Source organism: Vulpes lagopus, chromosome 9 (assembly GCF_018345385.1).
Source record: "Vulpes lagopus strain Blue_001 chromosome 9, ASM1834538v1, whole genome shotgun sequence".
Classification (NCBI taxonomy): domain Eukaryota; kingdom Metazoa; phylum Chordata; class Mammalia; order Carnivora; family Canidae; genus Vulpes; species Vulpes lagopus.
In genome coordinates this window covers 7,374,980-7,400,335 of record NC_054832.1, presented here as the reverse complement: position 1 = coordinate 7,400,335, position 25,356 = coordinate 7,374,980, and the positions used below count along the sequence as shown (strand labels likewise).

Sequence of the window (25,356 nt, the reverse complement as noted above, 5' to 3'; positions counted from 1 at the left end):
TGGTGACCCAGGTCTCCCCCAGCCGTCAGGCCTTCACCTCCAGCCTGGCCCAGACCCAGGTTCTGGAACCCGACAAGGTCCTAACAGAGGGCCTAGAAGGAGCCTCTCTAAAGGCTCAGGGGCCCAAAGTGTACCCTGCTGCCGGGCCAAACACAGAGTGACCACAGAGCTCCCTGTGACCAAGCCCAAGCTTCGGCTTCCTCGTTTGCTAAAGCAAAGATACTACGGCCACTTCACAGGGCTTTTGTGCAGAATAAAGTAAAGAACAGATGTGAAGGCCCTGACTGAGCGGGTCTGCAGCCGTGACGGTTCTCATTACCGGATCCTCGCTTACTCGCCCAGCAACTGCCTGCTTTCACCGAGGGTCAGGCCGCTGCTTCGTGTTTTATTGTGTATTATCACAAATCCCTCTCATTATGCATTTAGTTCCCAAAGATACTACTGAAACGTACAAGATGGTCAAGGGAGGACGGTGAGGCTCCAGAGAGGGGAGCGGAAAAGAAGGAAAAGACGGATGGTCGACGAAAGGAAAGGAACCTGCCAAACGCCAGGTGCGTTCCCAAACCTCCTCTCTGGACCTTTACAACAGGAACAGTATGTAGATACAAGGCGACCGGGCTCAGTGACTTGTCAAGGTCCCACAGCCCTAAACAGCAGGACCAGGACTCCCACAGGCTTCTTCCATTCTGGGGCCTCCACTCCCTGCAGTACGTGAGCCTGGTTCCCCGCCTGTGGCCCAGGGGAATGGAGGGGGCAGGGCTCACTCCCACTCAGGACAGAGTCCGGGAGCCGTGTGGCCCTCCTAGGCTCCTACGGCCACCAGGGCTGCACAGGACAGTCTGCCGGGTGGGGACACTCTCCAAATGGTGGGGGCAGGGTCTCAGTCCCCAGGAAGGGTTTTCCTGAGGCGCTTCTGACAACCTGGCAAGCCCTACACCAGCCCCTGGCCCAGCTCAGAAATAAAAACAGGTCAGGGGCACCTGGGTGGCTCAATTAAAAGCCTGCCTTCGCCTCAGGACATGATCCTGGGGTCCTGGGGAGTGGGGCCCTGTGTTGCAGGGAGGGAGCCTGCTTCTCCCTCCCCCTCTGCTCACCCCCCCCCCCCAGCTCTTGCTTGTGCATGCTCTCTCTCCCTCTCAAATACATAAACAAAATCTCAGCGGGGGGGGGGGGGGGGGGGGACAGAAAGAAACAAAGGAAAACAGGGAGAACTCAAAGGCCTTCTCTGCCACTGCAAAAAGGAACCAACAAAGCCTGGGAAGTTTCAGATCCCTATGCCTGTTAGGTTGTTGTTCACTCCTCTTTCCCTAAAAGCAAACACAGATGAGAGGCTTGCTGGTCTCTAAGGTAAAACCAATCAATCACCAGTGCCCTGGGTTTCTCTGAGCCTGACCTAACCTCTATTCCCTCAGCCACTGCCCTGGGGTGAGTGCCATCTACCCTGGGCTTCACTACAGCGGCACCTAATGAAGGTCTCCAAAAAAGGTCCTCCTACGTATTCTTTATAACTTATAACTTCAAAAACTGGGGCACCTGGGTGGCTCAGCGGTTGAGCATCTGCCTTTGGCTCAGATGGTGATCCTGAGGTCCTGGGATCGAGTCCCACATCAGGCTCCCCACAGGGAGCCTGCTTCCCCCTCTGCCTGTGTCTCTGCCTCTCTCTGTGTGTCTCTCATCAATAAATAAAATCTTTAAAAACCAAAAATAAAAAAGTAACTTCAAGAATTGCTATACAGCCAGAGTAATTCAGACAACGTGGTACATCTGATGAAGGGTAGACGAAGAAGAGATCAATGCAATAGACCAGAGAGCTTAGAGACGGACCCACTCACAATTTGCAACAAAAGGACCAAGGTAACTCAATGGAGAAAGGAAAGTCTCTTCCAACAAGTGAGTCTGGAGACACTGGACATCCACGTGGAGGGTGTGGCGGGGTCCGAGAGCACTACCTCACACCGCAAGCAAACTAACTTGAGATAGATGGTAGACCTAAACCTAAAAGCAACAAGCATAAAGCTTCAAAGAAAATAAAAAAACACACACAGGAGAATATCCTTGGGACTCTAAAGCAGGAGACTATTTCTTAGAGAGGATACAAAAAGCACTACCTGTAAAGGCAAAAATACCCGTAAAGGCAAAAATAATGGGAAACCAGACTTTATTAAAATTATAAACTTCTAAACAAAGATGATACTAAGGAAACTAATAAGTGATCAGAGACTGGAAGAAAGTATTCACAACACATTTGTGCGACAATAGACTCCTATTCAAACTACGTATAAGATATATACATACAAAATCCCTACAAGCCAACAATTAAAAAAAAACAAGCAACAAAATGTTTAAAATAGGTGAAAAACTTGGACATTTCCTCAAAGATGATATACAAACGGCCAATGAAGCACAGGAAAAAGCACTCAGGTGGCTGATCGTCAAAGAAATACAAATTAAATGAGATACTACTGTATGCCCTCTAGACTAAATCAAAGGAAAACCAGTGACAAGGCCCAATGTGGGTGAGCATGCGGAGAAGTGGAGTTCTCCTACCCCGCCGATAGCGGTGCAAACGGTACAACTATTCCAGGAGGCTATTTGTAAGTTTCTTTAAAAGTTGGGGCGCCTGGGGGACTCAGTCGGTTAAGTGTCCAACTCTTGAGTTCAGCTCAGGTCGTGGTCTCAGGGCTGTGGGTTGTTGGGCTCTGTGCTGGGCATGGAGCTTACGAGGGATTCTCTCTCCCTTTCCCTCTGTCCCCCCCCACACACTCTAATAGAAGAAGAAAGTCTGCCCTACAACCCAGCCATCCCACTACCCAAAAGGGATCCAAATAAAGGCCTACAAGAAAAACCCTACAAGAACGGTCATGTCAGCTTTCTTCACAATAACCAAAAAGGAAATAAGCTCAGATGTTTACCATATAAACATCCATACAATGGAATGCCATTAGAAAATAAGAGAAACACAAACCCGGATCTCGGGGCCTCTATGATGAGTGAAAGAAACCAGACACCAAAGAATTCTGATGTTCTACAAAAAACAGTGCCTATGGTGACATTACTCAGACCAGTGGCTGCTTGGGGTGAGGGGCAGGAATGGGGTGGGAAGTGGCAGGAGAGAACTTTCCAGGGTGAGGATAAAGTTCTGTATCATTGGGGTGTGGGTAATAGGGTGTGGGTAATACGGGTGTTCAAACCCTACACTTGTGGTCTGTGCATTTCACTACAGATTATTACACCTCAAAGAAACTGTCTCCAGGCAGCTGCTGAGGCAAACTGGCAGGCCCTGTTAGCCTCTCAGTGTTCAAAGTTTGCACAAGAAAGTCCCAAATAGCTTTCTGCTGTTGGAAACACCAGCACCCCACCCCTGCCTCCAGCCCCAGCGCTCACCGCGGCCCACAGAACACACCGGTGGCTGCTCACACCTGTGCCGAGGTACCACCGACCCTCTGCAGGGCACCTCCCCTCACTCTTCCAGTTCGGGCACCTCCTCCTTCAGGAAGCCCTCCGGGAATCCCCTGGCTGGGCTAGCTGCACCCCTCCTGAAGCCCTAATTCTCGGGGCTCACTTGCATCACAGCACCTGGCACTTTCTCCTGAGGGAGGGGGTTTTCCACTGCTAGGACCGTGTCAGAGCCTCAGGAGGCAAGAGCGTGTCTTATTTGACTTGATGTTTCCAGCTCCTGGAACAAAGTTTGGCACAAACACCTGGGCAAACTGGGAAATCAGCTTGGGGGGGGTGGGGGGGAAGTAAGGAAAAGAAAAGGTGCCAAGGGGCAGAGAAGTGATAGTGGCCCCTGAAGAAAAGACCTGGTGGCAGAGAAGCCAAGGGGCTGCCTCGCAAGCCCTCTGGGATGCCAGGAAACGTGAGACCCCCATTTCCAGAATGCTGCTGCCGAAGCCTGCTGCTCCTAGTTTCCAGGTGCCACGGCTGAGCGGGTCCCCCAAGGCCCCCGAGGCCCCCCAGCAAAGCCAGGTCCCCACCCTGACCGTCCTGCCTGGGCACAGCCCCAGTGTGGGACACAACGGCAGCAGACTCCAGACTTCACCACTTTGCAGCTCCATGTGCTACAAGACTTAAAAGAACAAAGAAAAGTCTGTCACCGGATTTAAAACCCTTTTTACGTTAATACATCAAGCATAATCTTTTTACAAACCAACTCGATTACCTATATATTTTGTGTTCCCTGACAAAAAGAGACGCAACTTTAAATCTGTAATAAACGTTTAATATGTCTGCTTGCTTTGCTCCTGGATTACTTTTTTGCTGCCCCCCCCCCCCCAAGACATTAAAGTCTGGGCAGCCTGCACCGCTCAGGGGTTTAGTGCGGCCTTCAGCGCAGGGCCTGATCCTGGAGACTTGGGATTGAGTCCCACGTCGGGCTCCCTGCAAGGAGCCTGCTTCTCCCCCTGCCTGTGTCTCTGCCTTTCCCTCTCTCTCTGTCTCTCATGAATAAATAAAGTCTTGAAAAAAGCCCGCCTCCGCCCCAGCCGCCTGGGGCGGGGGGGGGGGGGGGGGGGGGGCGCAAAAAAAATCTTGAAAAAAAAATAAATAAAAATTAAAAATAAAATAAAAAATTAAAGTCCACGGCACCGTTCTAACCACAAATGTTTTCAAGTAGCAAGTAGATGACGATGCATTAGGCTTTACAGCGGAGAGACCAGGTCTGGGTGAGGAAGGGACAAACACCAGTGCCACCGGGCCTGGAGCAGGCAATAGGATTAGGTCTCCTTTTGCAGACTGGAGTGAAGCAACAGGGGTTTCAAGAGTCAGGCGATTGGCAGATCTCCGAGACCCAGAGCACGTGTTCTCTCCACCCTCCCCATTGTCCCCGCCCCTAAAGTTGACACCTGCCCTTGAGAAATTTCAAAGACAGTGAAATTTTAACAGGATAAACAGCTGAGAACAAGAGAAAACTTCACTCTAGGCTAAGTCCCCTCTACATAATTAAATCGGCCCAGCTTGATGGGGAGGTTTTCAGAGGCAGCAGGTAGGAAACTACCTATAAAAAGAAATGCAATTAAAGGAGAGTCTTTTCAATACACCTAATTCTTGATTGCCCTTGCCCCAGGCAGAAACTTAATTCTTTTTTTTTTTTTTTTTTGGTGTATTTTCTTATTGGAGTTCGATTTGCCAACATACAGTATAACACCCAGTGCTCATGCCGTCAAGTCAAGTGCCCTTCTCAGTGCCCGGGACAGCTATCCCTGAGGAGTTGTTCTGTAAACCATAAGGCTGGGCCAGAGGAGGAACAGAGGTCGCTGCACCAGGTAAACCGGAAAGGCCGAGGGGGGAGCCGGGTGGCAACATCTCCAATTTACTGCGATGACCACAGCAGCCAAGCTCACCACCCAAGACCAGGGCCCCACACACCACAGGCAACTCCATCCAACCTGCCATCACGTCTTGCACTGCTTCCCCCAAAATCAACCTAACGACGGAGCCAAACAGGAAGCTCTTTTCAGAAATAAGCCGATCACAGGTTGACAAATAACAATGTTTAGAAAAACATGATCTCTTGGAGGACGCCTGGGTGGCTCAGCGGTCGGAGGCCTGCCTTCGCCCCGGGGTCCTGGGGTCCAATCCTACGCATTCAGCGACCCTGCAGGGAGCCTGCTTCTGTTCCTCATGGATAAGTAAATAAAATCTTAAAAATAAATTAATTAATTAATAAACAAACAAACAAACAAATAAATAAATAAAGAAGATACGTGATGTCTCATTTATTTCAGCTGGAAATTGAAGCAACAAATGCCCGGGTTTCTTTTCTAAAGCTGTTAAGTCCCAAAGAGGGGAGGAGGGCAGCTCGCTCTGTGCATCAGCACAACTGGGGGGGGGGGGGGGGGCGGTGCAGCACAGCAGACAGTCCTTTGAGTCCTTTGTAAGAAGGCGTGCGGGCTGCGGTCCAGGGGTCCTGACCCAGGGCGGGGTGAGGCTGGGCACACGGAGCTCGGGGCCGGGGGCAGCCGTGGAGGGCGAGCCCCTTGCACACGCTGCGGTTTCTGCAGGTCCCCGGGGCAGGCAGCAGAGCCGCAGCTCCCTCATCCCAAGCCCCACTCCCGGGGCGCGAGTCTGCGTTTCACCCCAACCTGGAGGACGCGGGTTCTCGGGGCGTCGGCTCGGACCTTTTGGAACCGCGACCCTCTGCCCCTCGCCAGGAAACCACGCACACGCTTTAGCCGCGCGGGGGACACGAGCAGCCAAACGCCCACGGCCGGTGCCGACCCCGGGTGAGCAGACCCCGGCGCAAGCTCAGGGGTCTCGGGCCGGGCGCTGCGCGGAAAGCCCGACCGCTACGGGCCAGCCTGCAGGGAGGCGGGTTGGGCGGCGCAACCACGGACGGCTGCCTGGAGGAGGTGCCTTCTGGGCTGAACTCTGGAGGGTGAGGAAGAGGACCCCCGACGAGGAGCTCCCCCGCGGCGTTTGGGGCCCCGTCCACGGCGCGCAAAGCTGTCCTGCTCCGCCGGCCCCGCCGAACCCGGTCCGTCCGCGGGATTCGCAGAGAAGGAGCCGGAGGCGCCCGGGCGGGGAGGCCGGGACTCGAACCTCCCGCCCGCCGGGACGGCGACGCTCCCGGTCGCCCTGGAAACGGCCCCCGCGCACGCGCATGCGCAGGCGCACGCGCGCAGCCTCCCCGCGCCGCCTCCGGAGCCGGCGCTCTCGCGACTTCTCGGAAATAAACCCCCCGAGGCGGCGGGATACCACCCACGGACCGACGTGCGCAGGCCGCCGCCCGACGCGCGCTCTCCGCCCCGGGCCGCGGATCCCTCCGCCGCCCGGCGGCCCGCGCGCTTCTCCCCGACTCCGAACTCGAAACGGCTTCCCGCGCGCCGCGCCGCGCCCCACCCCCACCGCGTCCCCCACCCCCAACCCCCGGCCCGGCTCACCTGCCGCCCGCGTCTCCATGGCAACGCCCCCGCCGCGGAGGGGAAAGGGAAAAAAAAAAAAAAAGGCTCGGGCTCTTCCGGGCCCCCTTCCGCGCCGGCCGAGAAGCCGAGGCGCCCCGCCGACGCTTCGCTTTTTATTTTTATTTTTTTAAGAAAAGAGCCGAGGCGAGGTTATGGCGAATCTGCGGCATCCAACATGGCGGCTGGAGTCGTCGCCCTCCTCTTCACGGGGCGCTGACGCCGGCGTAGCGGACGTCAGCCCCGGGTGCCCCTCCCCCAGCGCCGAGCGCGTCCCGGCTGCGCGGGCCAGTGCGCATGCTCGGGCCCGCCGGCCGGGCCGCGCGTCCCGCTCCGCGGACTCCGCCGCTCCGGGTTTTGAGCCGCTCCTGGGAGGGAGCTAACGCGAGGCCTGGAATGCGGGTCGCGGGATTGGGAGTCTCGCCCCGCCCCTTCCGGCTCGCTGCAGGGAGCGGGCTGACCTACCTGCCCGCGCGCCCTCGGCGCCCCCGCTGCGGAGCCACCGGGCGGGACGTGCAGGGGCGGCCCCGCGGTCGCGTCCCAGCGCCGCCGCTGCTCACGACCCGGTGCGGGACGGCGAGTTGGCTTCCCTCGGGCTCGGTTTACCGCGTTGTCCGTCGGGGCGGCTGCCGTGTGCCCCGAGGAAGGATGCTCGGGGGAGGCCGCGTGGCGCCGCCCGGAGCGTGCAGCCGCAGCCCGCTGGTGCCTGCAACGCGCCGGCCTCGGCTCTGCAGCCTGGGTGTGCGCTGGGCACGTCGGGCCCCGACCTGCCTTTCCGAGGCGGAGGGGGTCCGCTCCACGCATCTCCGGGGGGCAGGAGCCCGCCTGAGCCCCTGCCCTAGGGCCTGCTAGCGCCCGGCCTGATCCTCCCCATCCCCTCCCGGCCGGCCCAGAAACCAGAAACCGAGCCCGGCAGGCGGCCACTTACTGAATAAATTAATGAGTTTTGCGTCGCTTGCATCTTTAAGGTTGTCTCTTGTTTACAAGTGATGGGAGTTTCTGCATCTATACCAGTAATACAGTTTTCTTTTTAAGCACACCCGCCTAACTTTTTTTTTTAAAGAATGAAGTCGACTTCCAAGGAAATGGTACCTGCGCACAGACAAGGGGAGGAGATGTGAAAGGGGGAGCCTCAGGTGAGCTGTCTGGGAAACACGGGTTTAAAGCTCATCGTTGCCTGCAGCAGGTCTTTTTCTCTGGAGCAGCCTCCTCTGGCTCATACTTACCTTGCCCCATTCCCCACAAGTGTTGCATTAGGCGTTTACACAGCCCTCTGCCCGTCAGCTAGACCAGGAGCACAGAGGCCAGACGGGGTCTCGCTCCTGCTGGTTGCCCAGCTCTCTGCACAGTGGGTAGTGCTGCATGAACTGATTCGGTTCCATCCTCACCTGTATCTCAGCAAAAGCCCATGGACGTGGAGCTTTAGGATCACATCTTGAATTTCTCAGGGGCTTTGTGTCTTCTTGCTTCTTCATCCTGTTCTTGGGAGATAAAGGGTCATGATGAGACACGACATTTGCACAGTCCACCACATAAATGTTCCGAGATACCTCCTCCTCCCCCCCCCCCATCCTTTCATTTCATCAGCAGGACAACTAGGAGGTAAAACTGGACAGACGGCGATTATCGTTCTTTTCTAAGATGAGAAAAGGAATGTTCAGAGAGGTCGTGTGGCTTTTTTAGATCACACAGCGAGCCAGCGGAGGTCACGCAGCCACCCAGGTGTGGAAGGAGTCTCTCCATGCCTGGTGTTCCCGTTAAGCACCATCGGAGATGTGTCCAGACTACCCGCCGCGCCTCCCAACAGAGCCAAGTCCAAGGTAGTCATTGGGTTCCTGCCACACACCCACCACATCCTATATCACAAACAGATGGCTAGCTAGGTGGAGCCCATCACAGATTTCGTTAGGAAATGAACGGCCCCAAAAGCTGCATTGATGAGCTTTTCCTTTCAGAACTATAAATATTTACAATAATCACTATTTTGCTGCGAATCGATTTCTATCAGGAAATTAGAGTTCTGGTTGCTGACAATATTGGTTTTGTGCTGGGTTGCTTTCTTGCGGCAGCAATAAATGTTAGCTATTGATTATCAGATGGATTGCTCCTGGATGTTGTGACCAAAATGAATTTTGGAAATGAATCAATTTAAAATTTGTCTCGATATTAACAACGTCGGATTTAAAAAAAAAAAAAAAGCAATTGTGGATTATGGGTGATGGTCCTGAGTTAATTATTTGGACAGCTACAATTTCCTCTATTATTCCCATGGCATTTTCTTCCTCCTCTTAGCCAAAGAAGATTCACTGAACACTTATCATTACTGAAAACTGGCCTGGCCACTGGCATATGGAAACAACAGAGTCCCTTTTCGGTGGGATCAGATCTGCAAATGGAGTGACGAGTCCACCCCTGGCTCATCCATCACTCTGCTGAGTGATGGGCACATTTTCAATCAGCGAACATCTTTATTCTTTTCATTTGCCGGTCATATCTCAAAATGCCCTCAATTAATGAAAAAACACTAGTAGAATTAAACACAAATTGCTCAAAATTATATAATTAATGGCATCCTACTTCCACAATGGTTCCCAAGAAAATCAAGCTTCCCAGCTGGCCCTTTGGTGGCAATCAGCCCCTCGAGGCTAGCACGTCAAAGAATTTGTGTCGATAGGTTTAGCAACACGAAATGACTTTACTTAGCTCTATGATAAATATTCTATGTAATTGAATATATTCGTGTCAATAATTTTATGATTATATCTCATAGCTGCATGACAAATAGGCATTTACATAAAAAGAACCTGTACATGATTTTATAAGACACTTTCTTGAAAGCAGGTTTTGATAAAGGATTCACACCGGTGACCTCAAAATAATGGGCCTTAAGGCACAGGGCAATACAAAATAAGAGGTGGGGATAATCACAGTCTGAGTGGAGTGCTAAAACCCCAAATAGGCACACCGTAGAGAAAAATCCATTTAAAATTTTATAAAAGAAAAGGGGATAGTAATATTAGAATGATAGGAGCAGTTTCACTGTGGACAAAATTATGACCTTAGGAGCAACATCTTCTCTGAGTTCTATCCTTCCCGTGGCCATCACGGTCTGCTTGTACCCTCAGCCCCAAACTATTGATCTCAATGGTATTTTTCATTAGCAGTAGCCAGGGCTCCTTCAAAGAAGCTGAGTCCGTGCTTGGGAGCAGGGGCAAACTGGAGCAGCCTGAAACATCTTGCAACTACCAGGAAAGCAGGATGCTGCAAAAGTGCTGGGCTGTTGCTGAAAGGCAGTGGACAGCTGAGACCAGGAGGTCCCTCCCGCCAGGTTGTGACAGCTTGCACATCACAAAGAACAGCTAGGTCTCCGGTTGGTGATCTATGAGAACAAGTTGAACCTACGAAAGGCATGAATCTCTCACGATAAAAAAAAAAAGTGGGGGGGACGTTGTTATGTGTAATTACAAAGTGTATTATAACTCAGAAAGGGTAAACGGAACATTTTAGAAAGGGGATAAATTTGGTGTATAAGGGGGTAGGGGGGTATTTTCCTACTTAAAGTTCTCGACGTGTTTATGAGATGGTATATCTGTATAAGTTGAGAAGAGTAGGTTAAAGTGTACAGTGAGTAAGTTAAAAATTTCTAGACACTGTACCAGACAGAACCGGGAAAGGCTGGTCCAGACCAGCGGTCTCATAAATAACCAGGTAGAAAGAGGGTTCAGGAACGGTGTTGCAAGTTAATGGATTCGCCAGATGTGCTAGGAGAGTCGCCGACGGACTCAGCTGCTACACAGCCCTGCCGGTGACAATGAAATGCTCCTGATGCGTAATGTCAGTTCGCTGGAAACAGGTAGAAGGTGAAGTATCTGAGATTTACTGTACAAGAACTTGCTCTTAAGTCCTATTGACACAGCAGTTGAACCTGATCTGAGCAAGGGTGCCCCAATCAGCAAATGCCTGCTGCCAGTTGAGTCACCTGGAAGGATCCTGTGCTCCAACTAAGAATCCAACAGTCATGGGAGCCTGGGTGGCTCGACGGTTGAGCATCTGCCTTTAGCTCAGATCATGATCCTGGGGTCCTGGGATCAAGTCCCACATCGGGCTTCCTGCAGGAAACCTGCCTCTCCCTCTGCCTGTGTCTCTGCCCCCTCTCTCAGTGTCTCTCATGAATAAATAAACAAAATCTTTAAAAAAAAAAAAAAAGAAGAAGAAGAAGAATCCAACAACCAATAACCCTGAAGCTATTTCAGTCTACCTGCAGAGGAGATCATCTCTCTCTTTTGGGTTTGATATTGCAATTCTGGGAAAGTATAAAAATAAGTTTTATTGCGAGAACAAATAAATTGTTCAAATCGATAGTCATGATTTTTACAAATACGCTCTTGAGGACAGTAAAAACTCTCGGGGTTTTGGGATATTCGAAGCATTAGATGCAGAGTTACACTCAAACAGGGTAATTTGCATAAATGTTTAAGGAAATGTGATCTGTGACATTTTAAGTTTGTATCAGTTGCGTTTGAATAGTTTACCAAAAAGTTAATGGATTTAGAAGTATAATAAACATTCTTTAAACCAACAACAAGCAGTAGTAACTGGACCATGTAAAAGAAGGCGCGTGTGTGGCCTTGGATGCCAGCAACAAGGAGAACCAGGGGGCCTGCCAGAGCCTAGCAGAGCCCTAGGCTCATCACAGGGGCCCCATCAACAGGTAGGCAGTGTTGGGAGGGGGCTGGGGACGGGGTGAATATTGGGGATGAACCCAAGAGAGGAGGAAGAGAAACAGTGCATAACTGAACATTTATTTTATGGCCATTGTAGGAGTAGCACTTAGATGTTTAGAATAGAAAAAAAAAAAAAAAGATTTTGAAAAAGCACAGGCCTCTGGGTGGCTGTGACCAGAGGGCTGGCTCATCCAAATGTGTTTCAAAGAATAAGGTTGATCTATAAGCACAGATAGGGACGCCTGGGAGGCTCAGTGGTTGAGCGTTTGCTTTCGGCTCAGGGCGTTATCCTGGGGTCCTGGGACCGAGTCCCGCATTGGGCTCCCCCCTGCATGGAGCCTGCTTCTCCCTCTGCCTGTGTCTCTGCCTCTCCCTCTGTGTCTCTCATGAATAAATAAATAAAATCTTAAAAAAAAAAAAAAACACAGATAAAGGGTGTGCTCTAAGACCACTGGGCGAAAAGCAGGGCTCAGGACAGTGCGTGGAGCGTGAACACTTTCTACAGGATACGTACGGATGCAATTATACACGCACAGAAAATCTCTGAAATTACAGGAAAGGAGCTGGAAGCAGCAGACAGCTTTGTGGGGATGTCTGCGCCTGGGGATCTGGGCTCACAGGGAGACAGTTTCCACCGAATGTTCTCTGAAACAGTTGACTGTTCGTCCGTGTGCAGAGAATGGCTTTCCAGAGAAGAGAAGAAGGGAGGGGATTTGAAAGGCCCGGCTCTGAGTATAGGTCCTAGTTCTAAGACGCAGGAGCTGCAGGACTTTGGACAAGTCACTTCTTAGCGCTACGCTTTCCTTCTCTGGGCAGCGAGGTGTTAATCCCACATCAGGGGATTGGAGAGATGAATGAGGCAGTGGTTCAGAAGCGCGGTGGCCACCTGACACCGTAGGAGCTGTGCTGGGTCAAGTAGCTTCGGTCCACCTGGGGACGAAAGACACAGCAACGCCCGGCCGCAGGAGTAGAGAAGAGCACGCTGGACGGAGTACGGGGGAGCTGCATTCGGACCCAGGCGCGGCCACCAACGCACTGTGTGACGTAGGGTCTGGATTTCAGTCCCTGGGTCCGTTCAATGGCAGTGGTGGCGGAGCGGGGATTAACTGGAAGGCTTCTGGGGCCCACGTCAAACAATGAAAGATTGTAATCTTGTTTTTTGTTTTTAAGATTTTATCTATTTATTTATTCATGAGAGACACAGAGAGAGAGGCAGAGACACAGGCAGAGGGAGAAGCAGGCTCCCTGCAGGGAGCCCGACGTGGGACTCGATCCCAGGTCTCCGGGATCACGCTCTGAGCCAAAGGCAGATGCTCACCCAGGCGCCCCAAAAGATCATAATCTTGTTTTGAAACTTCTCATAACTGACGCATGACAAAGGCCCCAGAGGAGTTCGAAATATGCAACCATCCCTCAGCGGCACATGTGCAGAAAGGCTTTGCCGAGGAGGTGGCAGTTTTTGCGGAGTCCTGTCTGGGGGGCAGAGGCGAGGAGGACCTGGTAGAAAGGAACGCCTGGGGCTAAGCTGACAGATCCAGAGCCACAGAGATATGCCTTGTTTTAATCATCCTTATAAAGGCCAACAGGAAGGAAAGGTGTCTGTGGGGAGTCCCACAGCAGTGGCCCCCAATGAACCACGCCTCCTTACAATCGCACGCTTGGCCCCCTGCACACACTGACTTTGGGATTGACCTCATGACTTGCTTTGACCCATGAGTCACAACGGAGCCTTGACCAGCACTTCCGCACTGGGTTTTGCCCTCTTGGGACGCTCCACCAGGAAGCCAGCCACCATGCGGTAGGCAAGCTCAAGCTAGAGTACGGAACAATGAGGCCACAACGAGGCCACGCAGCTCGGGAGCCCAAAGGCTAAGACACTGTCCTGGGCATTCGGGGTGGAGCCGCTCCCCAGCCAAGGCAGCCACGTGAGTGACGTTGGCTACTCCATGTGGCACAGAGTCTGCTTCTCCATCTCCCTCTGCCCCTTCCCCCCACTCATGCTCATTCTCTCTCTCTAATAGATAAATAAAAAATCTTTAAAAAAAAATAGATGGCAGGAGACATCACCCGACTTTGCCTTGCAAGAAGCTAGAACTTCAGTTTCAAGGGTTTGAGATCCCCGCCCCCACATCAATTTTGGAAAAGGTAAAGTCTTTAGCTTGCTCCTCAGAAGGGAAAGGGGATTGAGATCAACAGACCTCAGGATAGACTCCAAGCTGTCATTCAACCAAAGGAGACTTATTGAAGAAGAAAGAAGACACTTGGCGGAGGCCTTTGGGGTGACTGGAATGTGGATCAGAGAAGACAAATCAGTGGGCCGCTGTAAAAGCAGCAGGAGGAGCAAAGAGCTTCGAAGAAGGACAAGCCAGGGAGGCGCCGACCATGGTGGGGAGTCAGGCAGGGAACATTGGAGGTGGCAGGAAGCTGGCTTTCCCCAAGAACCCCAGAGTCAAATATTGCATGCAGCCCTGCATTTTTTTTTTTAAGATTTTATGTATTTATTCATGAGAGACACAGAGAGGCAAGACACAGGCAGAGGGAGAAGCAGGCTCCCTGTGGGGAGCCCGATGCGGGACTCGATCCCAGGACACCGGGATCACGCCCTGAACTGAAGGCAGATGCTCAACCACTGAGCCACCAGGGGCCCCTAGTTGGTCTTCTCTTGCTTACCTTTCACAAGGCCCAGGAAATATGATCACCAGGGAGAGCTGCTGTGGAGGGGCATCTTCTCGCTGCTGCCCAAACAGGGGAAAATGAAGCCAAACACATGAACATGACGACGTGGGTCCAACCTTCTCGAGTTTTCCGCACCCGTCACGTTCATCATCTCACACGGCCTTCACCGCCAACCTATAGGGCAGGGAGGTAATAGTGAACAAACAGGCTAAGGACTGGGCACTTGAAGAGGGCCTCACGAATAGCCCAGACCTTTCCACGCAGCCCGTCCATCGCACCCTTCCACGGCTGAAGACTTGTCCAGGGAACGAGGGCCCAGGAGCGTCTGGTGGGGAGAGGCCGTCATTCGTGGGAGTCCCCAAGGAGCCCGCCCCAAGGAGAGGCAGGCAGGGCGGGCGAGCGGCCCTGCGTCGTGTGTTTAGCCAGAAGCGTGGCGTGAGCAGCAGTGGGGCTGAAGCCTGATGAGTAAGCGGTCATGCCCCGAGCAGCCTGGCCCAGATCTTTGCTGTGAGAGGCCACATTCCACTCTGCTGGCCTTTGATGGGCCGCAGGGCGTAGCACGCGTCCCCACGGTTTCGCTGCACAGCCCCTGGGCTGCCTTCCTGCTGATGGTGACCTCAAGGTCAAGTGCCCACACGGGCCCTGCCAGCCTTCGGCCTCGCCTCAGTCACTGATGCTGGCGAGACAGGAGGCAGGAGACTCCCGTTTTAAGAACATTCTCTAAAATTCTCCTCTGTGCCTTCTCAGCCCAAACCAAAAGCTCACAGGGCTGGGGGAAGAGGAGGCCCCGGAGGGGAGGGACGGAAGTTCTGGTCCACTCCCTGCGTGCATGCAGCACAAGTCGGCTTCATGTCGAACCGGACACACTTTCACCTCATCCAGCACCAAAAGATGCCAGGCCTTTTTCCAACTCTCAGCCTTTGTACATGTCAAGAATATTTTCCCCACGTTTCTCTGCCTGTTGGACTCCTGTACATCCTTCAAAACCCTGACCAAATGTCCCTGCTCTGGGAAGCCTTCCCTTATTCCCCAGGCAGGCTTAGGGACTCTCACAGTCCTTTTCCAGGGCTCTTACCTGTTGTGCTATACCTGACTCACCTCTGTACACCTGCCCCCCCAAACCCAGGATGATCTGAGCCCACATGGCTAACTCGCTTGATAGCAACTGACAATGTGACGTAAGGAAACAAAAGAACTGTCAGGATGCTGAGAAACACTTGGGAGGAATTCATTATGGAAAAAAAAAGAAAAAAAAGGTCAGGTCATTTATTCACTGCTAACACATTGATGGGGTGCCCACCAGGTGCCAGAAGTGTTCAGAAAGGACATTGCTCCAAGCAGAAGGAACAGCCTGAGGCCAAGGCGCAGGAGGGAAGAAACAGCAAACCGGACCCAGGATACCTGGTGGTGACAGGAGGCAAGAACGGAAGGAGCAGAGGCCACCCCATTACACTCAGAGGTAACTCTCCTTGGCCACTAACATTCAGGTGGCTGTTGGGGGTCGTCCCTCCATAGCCCCAGGCAAAGGCGAAAGATGACACAGGCACAAGCTCTCCCCTGGCCATCTCCCTTGTGACCAGCGGCTGAGACTGTTGAGACAGGTGCTGGGATCCCGAGATGTAGCCCAACTGGGCCCAAAAGGCAAACAGGAGGAGAGCATGATGTCCCCCTGTCCCCTCTGGGTGACTGACAAGCTGAGAGCCCCCTCTCACCTTACGGATGAGGAAGCTTCGAGGAAGCTTCGGGAAGGGGCTGGTTTAAGACAGCACAGCCAGATTGCGCGCCTGGAGACACGGAGCTGCACGGACACCCTCCCTGACCCCTTACAGCTTTTCATGGGCTGAATTGTGTCCTCCCCAAAATTCATATGTTGAAGCCCTAACCCCCAAGGACCTCAGAATGGGACTGTATTTGGAGACAGGTCTTTTTGGAGGAAATCAGGGTGACATGATGTCATCTTGGCAGGGGCAAGGGCGGGCCCAGTCCCATAGGACTGGTGTCTTTGAAAGGAGACTAAGACACAGACACCCATGGAGGGGGACCAGGAGAAGCTACCGGGAGGAGACGATGCCATCTACAAGCCAGGGAGAGCAGCCCCAGAAGGAAACCAACCCAACCGCACCTCCACCTCCTACACCCTGATCCTGGGACTTCCACCGCCAGAACAGAGAAGGAATGAACCCCTGCTGTTGCAGCCTGCCCCACCGCCCCCCAGGAGGCTCGGACCCTGGAGGCCAGGCATGAACCTGCCCTCAGCTCCTAGAGTAACAGGGATTCAGCAGGAGCTAAGTGCTGCTCTGCGGGCCCCCAGCACTCAGGCCCCCCGCAGGAACCAGAGAGCCCCGCAAACTGGGCGGTTTAAGGAGAGAGTCTACTAAAGGGACTCTTTACAAGGATGGGGGCAGGGCTGAAGGTAGTTCAAGAAAAACAGGGAAAGTCTTCAGGCCTGCAGCCCCGCAAGCCTGCGGGCACAGGGGAGGGAGTAGCCGGGAACCCAGAGCCAGGGGAGTGCACCTAGGGGAAGTCCTCCGACAGCTGGGGCCTCAGGCAGGGACCATCACCAACCCTCCTTAGCAGAGGTGGAGATCAGAATAAATGCCCAGACCTACCTCTCCTCCCGCCTTCCTGATTGCCTGCTGGGGTGTCCCCGTGGCTGACCCCAATGTGAGGTCTCCCCTTGACTGCCCCTTCATTGTACTGAGGGGAGGGCGTGGGTCACAGGAGACTTGGGATGGTCACCTCCCTAACCTCTGCACAAGGAACAGCTCTACAAATGCCTGTTTCCACCTGTCATAGAGGATGGACCACGGAAACTTCTCGTTGGAGCATATTTATGGAGCTCCTGCGGTAACTGGCTTGGAGAGAGATGCAGACGGAAAACCAGTTACCTTGAAAGAAAAGTGGTGGAGACGGCACCTGGGGGGTGCTGGGGGCTCAGTGGTTGAGCATCTGCCTTTGGCTCAGGGCGTGACCATGGGGTCCTGGGATCGAGTCCCGCATCGGGCTCCCCGCAGGGAGCCTGCTTCTCCCTCTGCCTCTGTCTCTGCCTCTCTCTCTGAGTCTCTCGTGAATAAATAAATAAAATCTTAAAAAAAAAAGTGGCCGAGAATCTCAAATGTTGCCAATTGCTACAAAACAAAGTCTGACCTGGAGGAGGTGCCTCTCAAGCCGTCCAAGACGATGCACCACAGGGCTGCTCACAAACTCACTTATAACCTGACTGTGGTCACCGTCCATCCTTAGGAGTCAGGGGGTCACATCCGCCGGGCATCACCTGGTGTCGAATCCTATGCCAGTTGCTGGAAATAGGCTCAGGCTGAGTCTTCGTAGGTGCCCCAGAGGGAGGAGGAGGGAAGAAACCTCTGGGCTGTGCTCCTGTTCACCATCTTTGACTAGCAGCCCCCCTGCCCACACTAGGAGCCACGGCAGCTGCTCTGCAGATTCGGGGGCACGCGTCTTGACAGGCAGGGGAGATGCAGAGAGCGCCAAGCCCGGTCAAGGTGCAGCAGAACGCAGGACAACAAGGGGTACGCAAGGTGACATTTGTCAAGAGGTGCAGCGTGGGCACCGGCCTGTCGGAGAGAATGTCCCTGCTGGGCCAGGGTTACCCCTTTAGGTCCAGGATTCAAGGAATGAGGTCCTGGGGGATCTCCGGCCAGCGGGCGGGGCTGACAGGGATGTGGGGACACAGCCCAGGGGCTCGGGGGACCACTATGTCCTAAACCACTAAGCATGGAAATATATGGGAAGCCCGGGTGGCTCAGTGTTTGAGCATCTGCCTTTGGCTCAGGTCATGATCCCAGGGTCCTGAGATCGAGTTCCGCATCGGGCTCCCCGCAGGGAACCTGCTTCTCCCTCTGCCTGTGTCTCTGCTTCTCTCTCTGTGTCTCTCATGAATAAAGAAATAAAATCTTTAGAAAAAAAAAGAATTTAAAAAAAGTATGGAAATATATCGTTTTAAACGCAAAAAGACAAAAAAAAATAATAAATAATAAATAAAGGAAATATATCGTGTTTCAAGAACCACTGTGGCCACCAGCGTGCAGGGGGTGGAAGGGCAGCCCTGCTGGTAGGTTGAGCACCTGGTCCCAGTTGGTCTGGGACCTTCCTGGTTCTCACACGGCACATCCTGTGTCCCGGGAACCTGCTCAGTCCCCACCTGTGTGCCACTGTGACTTCCCTGGAAACCGCGAAGGAGAGCGTGCCTCTGCCAAGTGCTGGGCGCCGCCTTCCTTCCCCTGCTGAGAGCGCCCCGGGTGGAGGGGCCGCCGCAGAGTGGGGTCAGCAGTGGCTCTGAGGGTTCACCCCACGCCCCCTCCAGTGACACCCTCCTCCCCCCCACCAGCTGGCTGAAAGTCTGCAGGGTTTGGAGATCCTGGGGAACATGACTTGCTCCCCTCTCCTAGCCCTGTCTTCAAATGCTGTTCCAGAGGTATTCCCAGGGGCACTTGGGTGGCTCAGAGGTTGAGCATCTGCCTTTGGCTCAGGTCATGATCCCCGAGGTCCTGGGATCGAGTCCCACATCAGGCTCCCTGTGGGGAGCCTGCTTCTCCCTCTGCCTCTGCTTCTGCCTCTCTCTCTGTGTCTCTCATGAATAAATAAATAAAATCTTTAAAAAAAAAATTCCAAAGGCATTCCCAAAGTTCCTCCAGGTACCACCATGCTCCCCTGCTTGGGAAAACCCACCTGAACCCTCGCTGCTCACCCTTCAGGCCCCCTGGTTGGAAGTCCCAGCCAGGGAGGTGAGGCGGGGTGTCCGTCCCAAGTGTCCCTGGGCACGCTCACTGGGTCCCACACACTGTCACTGCGTGATTCATGACTCTCTTTCCCCCCAGAACCGAAAGATCCCCGAGGGCACAGGCTCGAGCACCTGGCAAAGAGCGGACATTCTACAAATGCTGAAAGGAGGACAAGACCAGACAGGAGATAAAGAGCACAGTGTTAGCAGGAGGGAACCCTTTCTGATACGATGAGGCCGCGGCTGGCTGGCACCTTGGCCTTTGCGTCGGGTCTCGGAGTAAGCATGCAAGCTCGGCCTTCAGCTCCCCACCGTGAGCCTAGGCAGGTGGGGAAAGGGGCAGAGACTGAGGACCCGTAATTACCATCTGGCTGCTAGTTGTCCATGAACTCACTCCACACTCTCTGCCTCTGGGACCGGGGGTGCACCAGGGCACTGCCGAGGCACCACGGACACAGTGATGGGTGAGACGGTGAGAGTCCTCCTCTGCTGGTGTTTGGGGCCGGGCTCCCACTAAATAAGCAGGAGATCATTTCAATTAGGGGGTGACATAAGGAAAACAGGGTGCCTGGGTGGCTCGGTGGCTGAGTGTCTACCTTTGGCTCCGGCCGTGATCTCGGGGTCCTGGGATCGAGTCCTGCATCGGAGCAGGGAGGCTGCTTCTCCCTCCGCCTCTCTCACTCCCTCTCATGAATAAATAAATAAAATCTTAGAAAAGGAAGGAAGGGATAATGTTTCAAAAATACGCGTGTGTGTGTGTGTGTGTGTGTGTGTGTGTGTGTGTGTGTCTCTTTGGGGAGAGGGGATGACTGGTCTGTTTGAGGTGAATGTTTGGGGTGAAAGATCTCCCCAAGATGGTGACAGAAACCTGAATGATGAGAAGGAACCAGTCCAGTGGATACCTGAGGAAAAAGAGATCCAAGCAGAGGGAATAGCCAGTGCAAAGGTCCTGAGGTCGGAAGAAAGCTGGTGTGTTTAAGCAGCAGAAGGAAGGAAAGACAATGGACGGGGCAGGTTTTTGCTGAGGCAGAGGAAAGGGCCCCGTTGTTCCTCCGTTCCCTGTCTCCTCCCACTGGCTTCCTCTTCCTCCGCTCATCACAAGGTCCTTCCTCCCCTCTTTTCAGTAATGTCTTCCTCTGGGTTTTCTACAGAAGCTGAGATTTAAAACCAAATCGAAACACACTGCCAACAAAAGTGCTTTTAAGGGTGCCGCTCATTTTAGATCTATAAAAACACAAGCCAAGCCAGTCCCATGACTTCAAAATGAATGGGATTTTTTGAGAAGTAGCATGACCAGGAACTGAAGCTATGTCAGGGATCAGCGATCTTTCTGTAAAGGGCCAGATAGTTACTATTTTTGGCTTTGCAGGCCATGGGGCTTGTGCCACAGCCACTGCACTCTGCAGCTCAAGACAGCAGCCACAGGCCGTGATGTGAGGGAACGAGCAGGGCCACATTCCAATAAAATTCTATTGATAAAAACAGGCAGCAGGGGGATTTGGCCCCTGACCCCTGATCTACTGCATGATAAATATCATTAATCAAAACACATTGTTATTTTAGCTCCAGCTCGGGGCCAGGCAGTCAGGATACTTTTCGGGTGCCCCTGTCTCCCGGTACTAAGCAGATGTGCTGTACCAGGTACGGCAATGATATGTGCCCCGTCTGTGTTATTATTAGTTGTGAAATTCTATTAAATCTAATGTTCCACTATCGAAATGCTAAATTATAAAATAGTTTTCCTAAGGCCTAGCCTAAGCCAGTTTGGCCTTTCACAACTTCCTGGTTCTCTCCATGGATCTGGGCAGCCCTCCCTAACTGCAGGTAGGAAGGCCAAGGTATGTGCGGCTTCCCTGGCCGTCGCTGCCAGGTGGCTTGAACGGTGAGAGCAAGTCTCCTGTAATCGTGCCAGGCATTTACAGGCACGGTGCAAACCTTTCTAGGGGGGCAGACACAGAAGCAGCAGGCATGCAGACTCCTCCTGAAAGTCTGGGAAGTCCCTCTCCGTGTCCCTCAGACCCTCTGCAAGGGCCACGCGAAGCAGACACCGCTAATGGAGCAGCGGGGTTTAGCTGACATTCTCCATGGACTGGAGGCGAAGCCCCCTGCCCTCGGGCAGAACAGATTCTCGTCCAGGGCAGCGCTGGGGAGAAGGTGTGGGTGCTGGGTGCTGGGCTTCTACTGCCCATCCAGGCCCAGCAGATATGCCTGCACGGGACACCTGCCCAGACCGAGACCCAGAACCACTCTTCCCAGGGAAGCAGGAGCCGGCGATCTAATAGAAGCTTCCGTCGCTTATAGCAGCACTCCTGACATCTGCAGTCCTGAGCAAGTGTGTCAAATGTTAAATTTTTAGTCTATATTAAGATCTCCAAGCACACACACACACGCACACACACACACACACATATTACGGTGCTTATACTGAAATAGTTTTAAGTAAATTATACATATCACATACTTCCCTTGTATTGAATTCGTGATTCTTAAAAACTAATTCCATCTTTCCGGTAACTTGTTTTGGATCTTATTAAGTGGGAGGTAAAATAAAATATATAACTTTTATTTTCAGTTTCGAACCTGTGGAATCCACGATTTTGTATACGCCAGTAGTCATATTTAAAAGCCTGACAGTCCTTAAACGTTCTCCGTGGGAGAACTGTATTACAAGAAAAGAAAACACATCCATTCCATTTAATAGCTCTGTTTCAGCTAATACCTTTGTAAGGCATGATGACCTATAATTTACAGACAGTGACAAACACAAATGCAAGAGAGGAACTGACCTCAAGCAGTCTTTCTACCAGAGCGAAATCAGGACATGGGCTTAACCAGAATGTAGGGCATGTGACAAATGAGAAACAGAAAAGACAAAGTTTGTCGTGTTTCAAAGCTTGTTTGCACAGAAATGCAATGTACGCTGCGTGTGGATCGGGTCCCAGACTGGTGAGCAGATGGACTTATTTTTACCAAATGGAATGGTCAAGGCGATAACACTGATTTATTGAGCTGGATGTGTGTGTGTGGCGCTCTGAAGAGATGGCAGGGAACAACTGACCCAGTTAGTCTCTCTGCACACAAACAGCCCAACACTCTGTGACGTCGAGTGGCAGCCATGTGCTGTGACAGCCCCAGGCCCGGGGCGGCGGTGGGGGCTGGGGGTGTGTGTGTGGAGGGGGCACTGTGCTTGTGCAAGTGCAGGCTGGGTGGGGACTGCACCCTGGGTCCAGCCTGGCGGGGCAGCTCTGCTTCGTGGGGCTTTCATCTGCCTCCAGGAACCCTGAGTTAGCCTGGGTCCGTCCCTCTCACGCAGGGCGCAGAAGCCAAAAAAGGGCCAAGCAGAAACACAAGGGCTTTGAGGGCAAGTCACAAGGCCAAATGCAGAGTCTACAGGTGTGGAAACATACTCTGCTTCCTGGGGCGAGAGGATAACATCGCAGGACAAGGGCTGCACCTGTGGGGTGAAGAAGTGGGCCCCGGGAGGCGATCGACCGCCCACACCGTCAGGAACCCAGAGTGAAGCACTAAGCAGGCCCCAAGAATTTGCTTCTAAGTCACCGACCAATTACGTGCTTGGCTGAGTGGAAAACAGAGAAGATCTCCCACTCAAGGTTTGCTATAAAAAGGTGATATCTGGGACATCTGGGTGGCTCAGTGGTTGAGCATCTTCCTTCAGTCCAGGGCATGATCCCAGGGTCCCGGGATCGAGTCTCACGTCGGGCTCCCTGCAGGGAGCCTGCTTCTCCCTCTGCCTGTGTCTCTGCCTCTGTGTCTCTCATGAATAAATAAACAAAATATATACATTAAAAAAGGTAATATCCGGGGATCCCTGGGTGGCTCAGCAGTTTAGTGCCTGCCTTTGGCCCAGGGCGCAATCCTGGAGTCCCGGGATCGAGTCCCGCATCGGGCTCCTGGCATGGAGCCTGCTTCTCCCTCCTCCTGTGTCTCTGCCTCTCTCTCTCTCTCTATGTCTATCATAAATAAATAAATAAATCTTTTACAAAAAAAAAAAAAGGTAATATCCTTTCTACCTCGAGCTGCAGTGTAAGATGGATCTGAGTTGGGGTTTGATTTCGCCATTCGTTGGCTGTGTGACTCCCTGGGTGTGTCCCCTCTCCTGGCAACAGCATCCTGCTTCTTCTCAGGAACTTCCTTGCCCTCTGGAGTGATTTTTTTAAAAAAAAGAATTTACTTATTTATTTATTTGAGAGAGAGGGAAAGAGAGATCATGAGCAGGGAGGCCCGGGGAGAAGGAGAGGGAGAAGCAGGCACCCCGCTGAGCAGGGAGCCCGATGCGGGACTCGATCCCTGGACCCCAGGATCATGACCCGAGCCAAAGGCAGACGCTCAACTGACTGAGCCACTCAGGTGCCCTGGGGTGATTTTTTAATATCACTAGTATCGACATTACAATGGGCATCAGCGAGCTCTGTGCCCCTGAGGCACTGGTTTCTGGGCGCAGCGGTAGAGCCGCAGGTGAGTTAGAGCAGGGGTGGTGGAGGGGGAGGATGGCGGGGGGTGGGGGTGAATGGGTGACGGGAACTGAGGGGGACACTTGACGGATGAGCACTGGGTGTTATTCTGTATGTTGGTAAATTGAACACCAATAAAAAATTAATTTATTAAAAATAAAAAAAAAAAAGAGCAGAGCGCTCACCGTCCCAGCGCCTGCCGCGTCTCTAATTCCGACCTGCAGGTGAAGGCTTCCTTGCAAATGCGAAGCCCTTTTATTGGGCTGATGGTGGCATCGTGATGAAGAACAGGCCTCTAGGGCTGGACGGCCTGAGTCTGTAATCCTGGCCCCGCGCCCACAAGTGGGTGCCCCGGGGCAAGTCCTGAGACCCTCTGTGTCTCAGTTTCCCCATTTGTCAAGCAAGGGTGGCGTTCTCTGCTGCACAGGCTTCTAGTGAGGCTTAAATAAATGAACACGCGATACTAGGTATTCTTCTAAAATACTCAAAGCAGTGCTCCTATTGGGCTCGGGGAGACTTGACTTCTCACCAACTAATTAGGATCGGTACGTCCTCCACCCTGCCTTCCCATCAGTTAAATCAGGCTGGCTTCTGTGCATGGAAATTTTAGAGGGGCCTGCCATCCAGATCCCCTGACCTGTCCTTTGGTCCTTAGACTCTACTGACACTTATGTCAGAGAGAAAGTAGGATGAGAAGGGTGGCCCCAGAGTTATTTGCTGCAAACCAAGTGGATTCTGAGAATGTCAGGAGGCACACCTGCACCCTGCAGCCCCGGCCGGAGCGATGCCCTGGCCACTGCCCTCCCTCAGTGACTGGGCACACACAGCATCAACTCCTCCCTTCCCCCCAGACACCTTCCAGCCTCGGGTGACGCTCATCAGCATCAACATTTCCCATGACTCTTGTCTTTTTAAAATGCATTTGGCACAGTTACAACCTCCCGTGGATGCTACGGGGTCCCCCCGGCACAAAATCCACATCCCCCGCCTGCATCCTGCCAGGGCCGTTGGTAGCAGGACAGACCCAGATCAGCTTAGCCGACCTGAACTCCTTCCGCAGCACCTGCAGCATCCTTGGCACTCAGTTTAACTATTTGTTGGAAAAAGCAGTAATTAAGTAAATGTCTCCATTCTCTACTGTGAGCAGATGGATGGTTACAGGAACATTTGGGGGGCCAGAGCCCTGATCTGAGAGAAATTGGGCCTCTCCACCAGAGTTCCCAAGATAGTATTTAACCCAGAATATTGGAGTTAAAATGACTTGAAAGATCTTTTATTTGGCCTCCATCATTTTACAGATGGGGAAACTGAAGCCTGGTGAAGCTAAGCATGTCCATCAGCAAGCAGGATAATGAGGACATGTAGATGCATATTTCCTAGCAACTTTAAAGAAGCTGGTAGTCATTTTCTCTCTTTTTTAAAAAAGATTTTTATTTATTTATTCATGAGAGACACAGAGTGAGAGAAGCAAATACATAGGCAGAGGGAGAAGCAGGCTCCCTGCGGTAAGCCTGATGCGGGATTGGATTCTAGGACCCCAGGATCACACCCTGAGCCGAAGGCAGACGCTCAACCACTGAGCCACCCAGGTGCCCCTGATTTTTTTTTTTCTGAAGAAGACAGCATTAAGTGGGGGACACGAATGTCGCTTTTTGAACATCCGAAGGGTGACTATACGAAGAAGAGCTTCTTGAGAGAAGGCAAGTGTCCAAAGATGAATCGGGTGCCCCTAGACGCAGGGACGGCTGTGTCGCTTATGGAGGCGTCCAAGCACAAACTGAGAAATCACTTACAGAGAGGAGAGAGGCATCAACACAGAAACAGGGAGAATGGCTAAAATGATAAAG

At 52.7% G+C, this 25,356-nt stretch overlaps 1 protein-coding gene across 3 annotated transcripts in view; it reads right to left on the bottom strand.

Annotated features, from left to right (window-relative positions):
• Nucleotides 1–25,356, bottom strand: part of ZFAT (zinc finger and AT-hook domain containing) — a 274,158-nt gene that overhangs the window by 174,300 nt on the left and 74,502 nt on the right. The window contains exons 2-3 of one of the 3 annotated variants that reach the window (XM_041769045.1): nt 14,294–14,473; nt 8,288–8,380 (exon numbers count right to left, since the gene is read on the bottom strand). Coding sequence is in view for 1 of the 3 variants with exons in the window: in XM_041769042.1 (XP_041624976.1) it covers nt 6,882–6,900 (19 nt within the window). In the remaining 2 variants the exon portion in view is untranslated. Of the gene's footprint in view, nt 1–6,881; nt 7,002–8,287; nt 8,381–14,293; nt 14,476–25,356 lie in introns of those variants that run through there. The other 2 variants (XM_041769044.1, XM_041769042.1) reach the window with 2 other exon arrangements.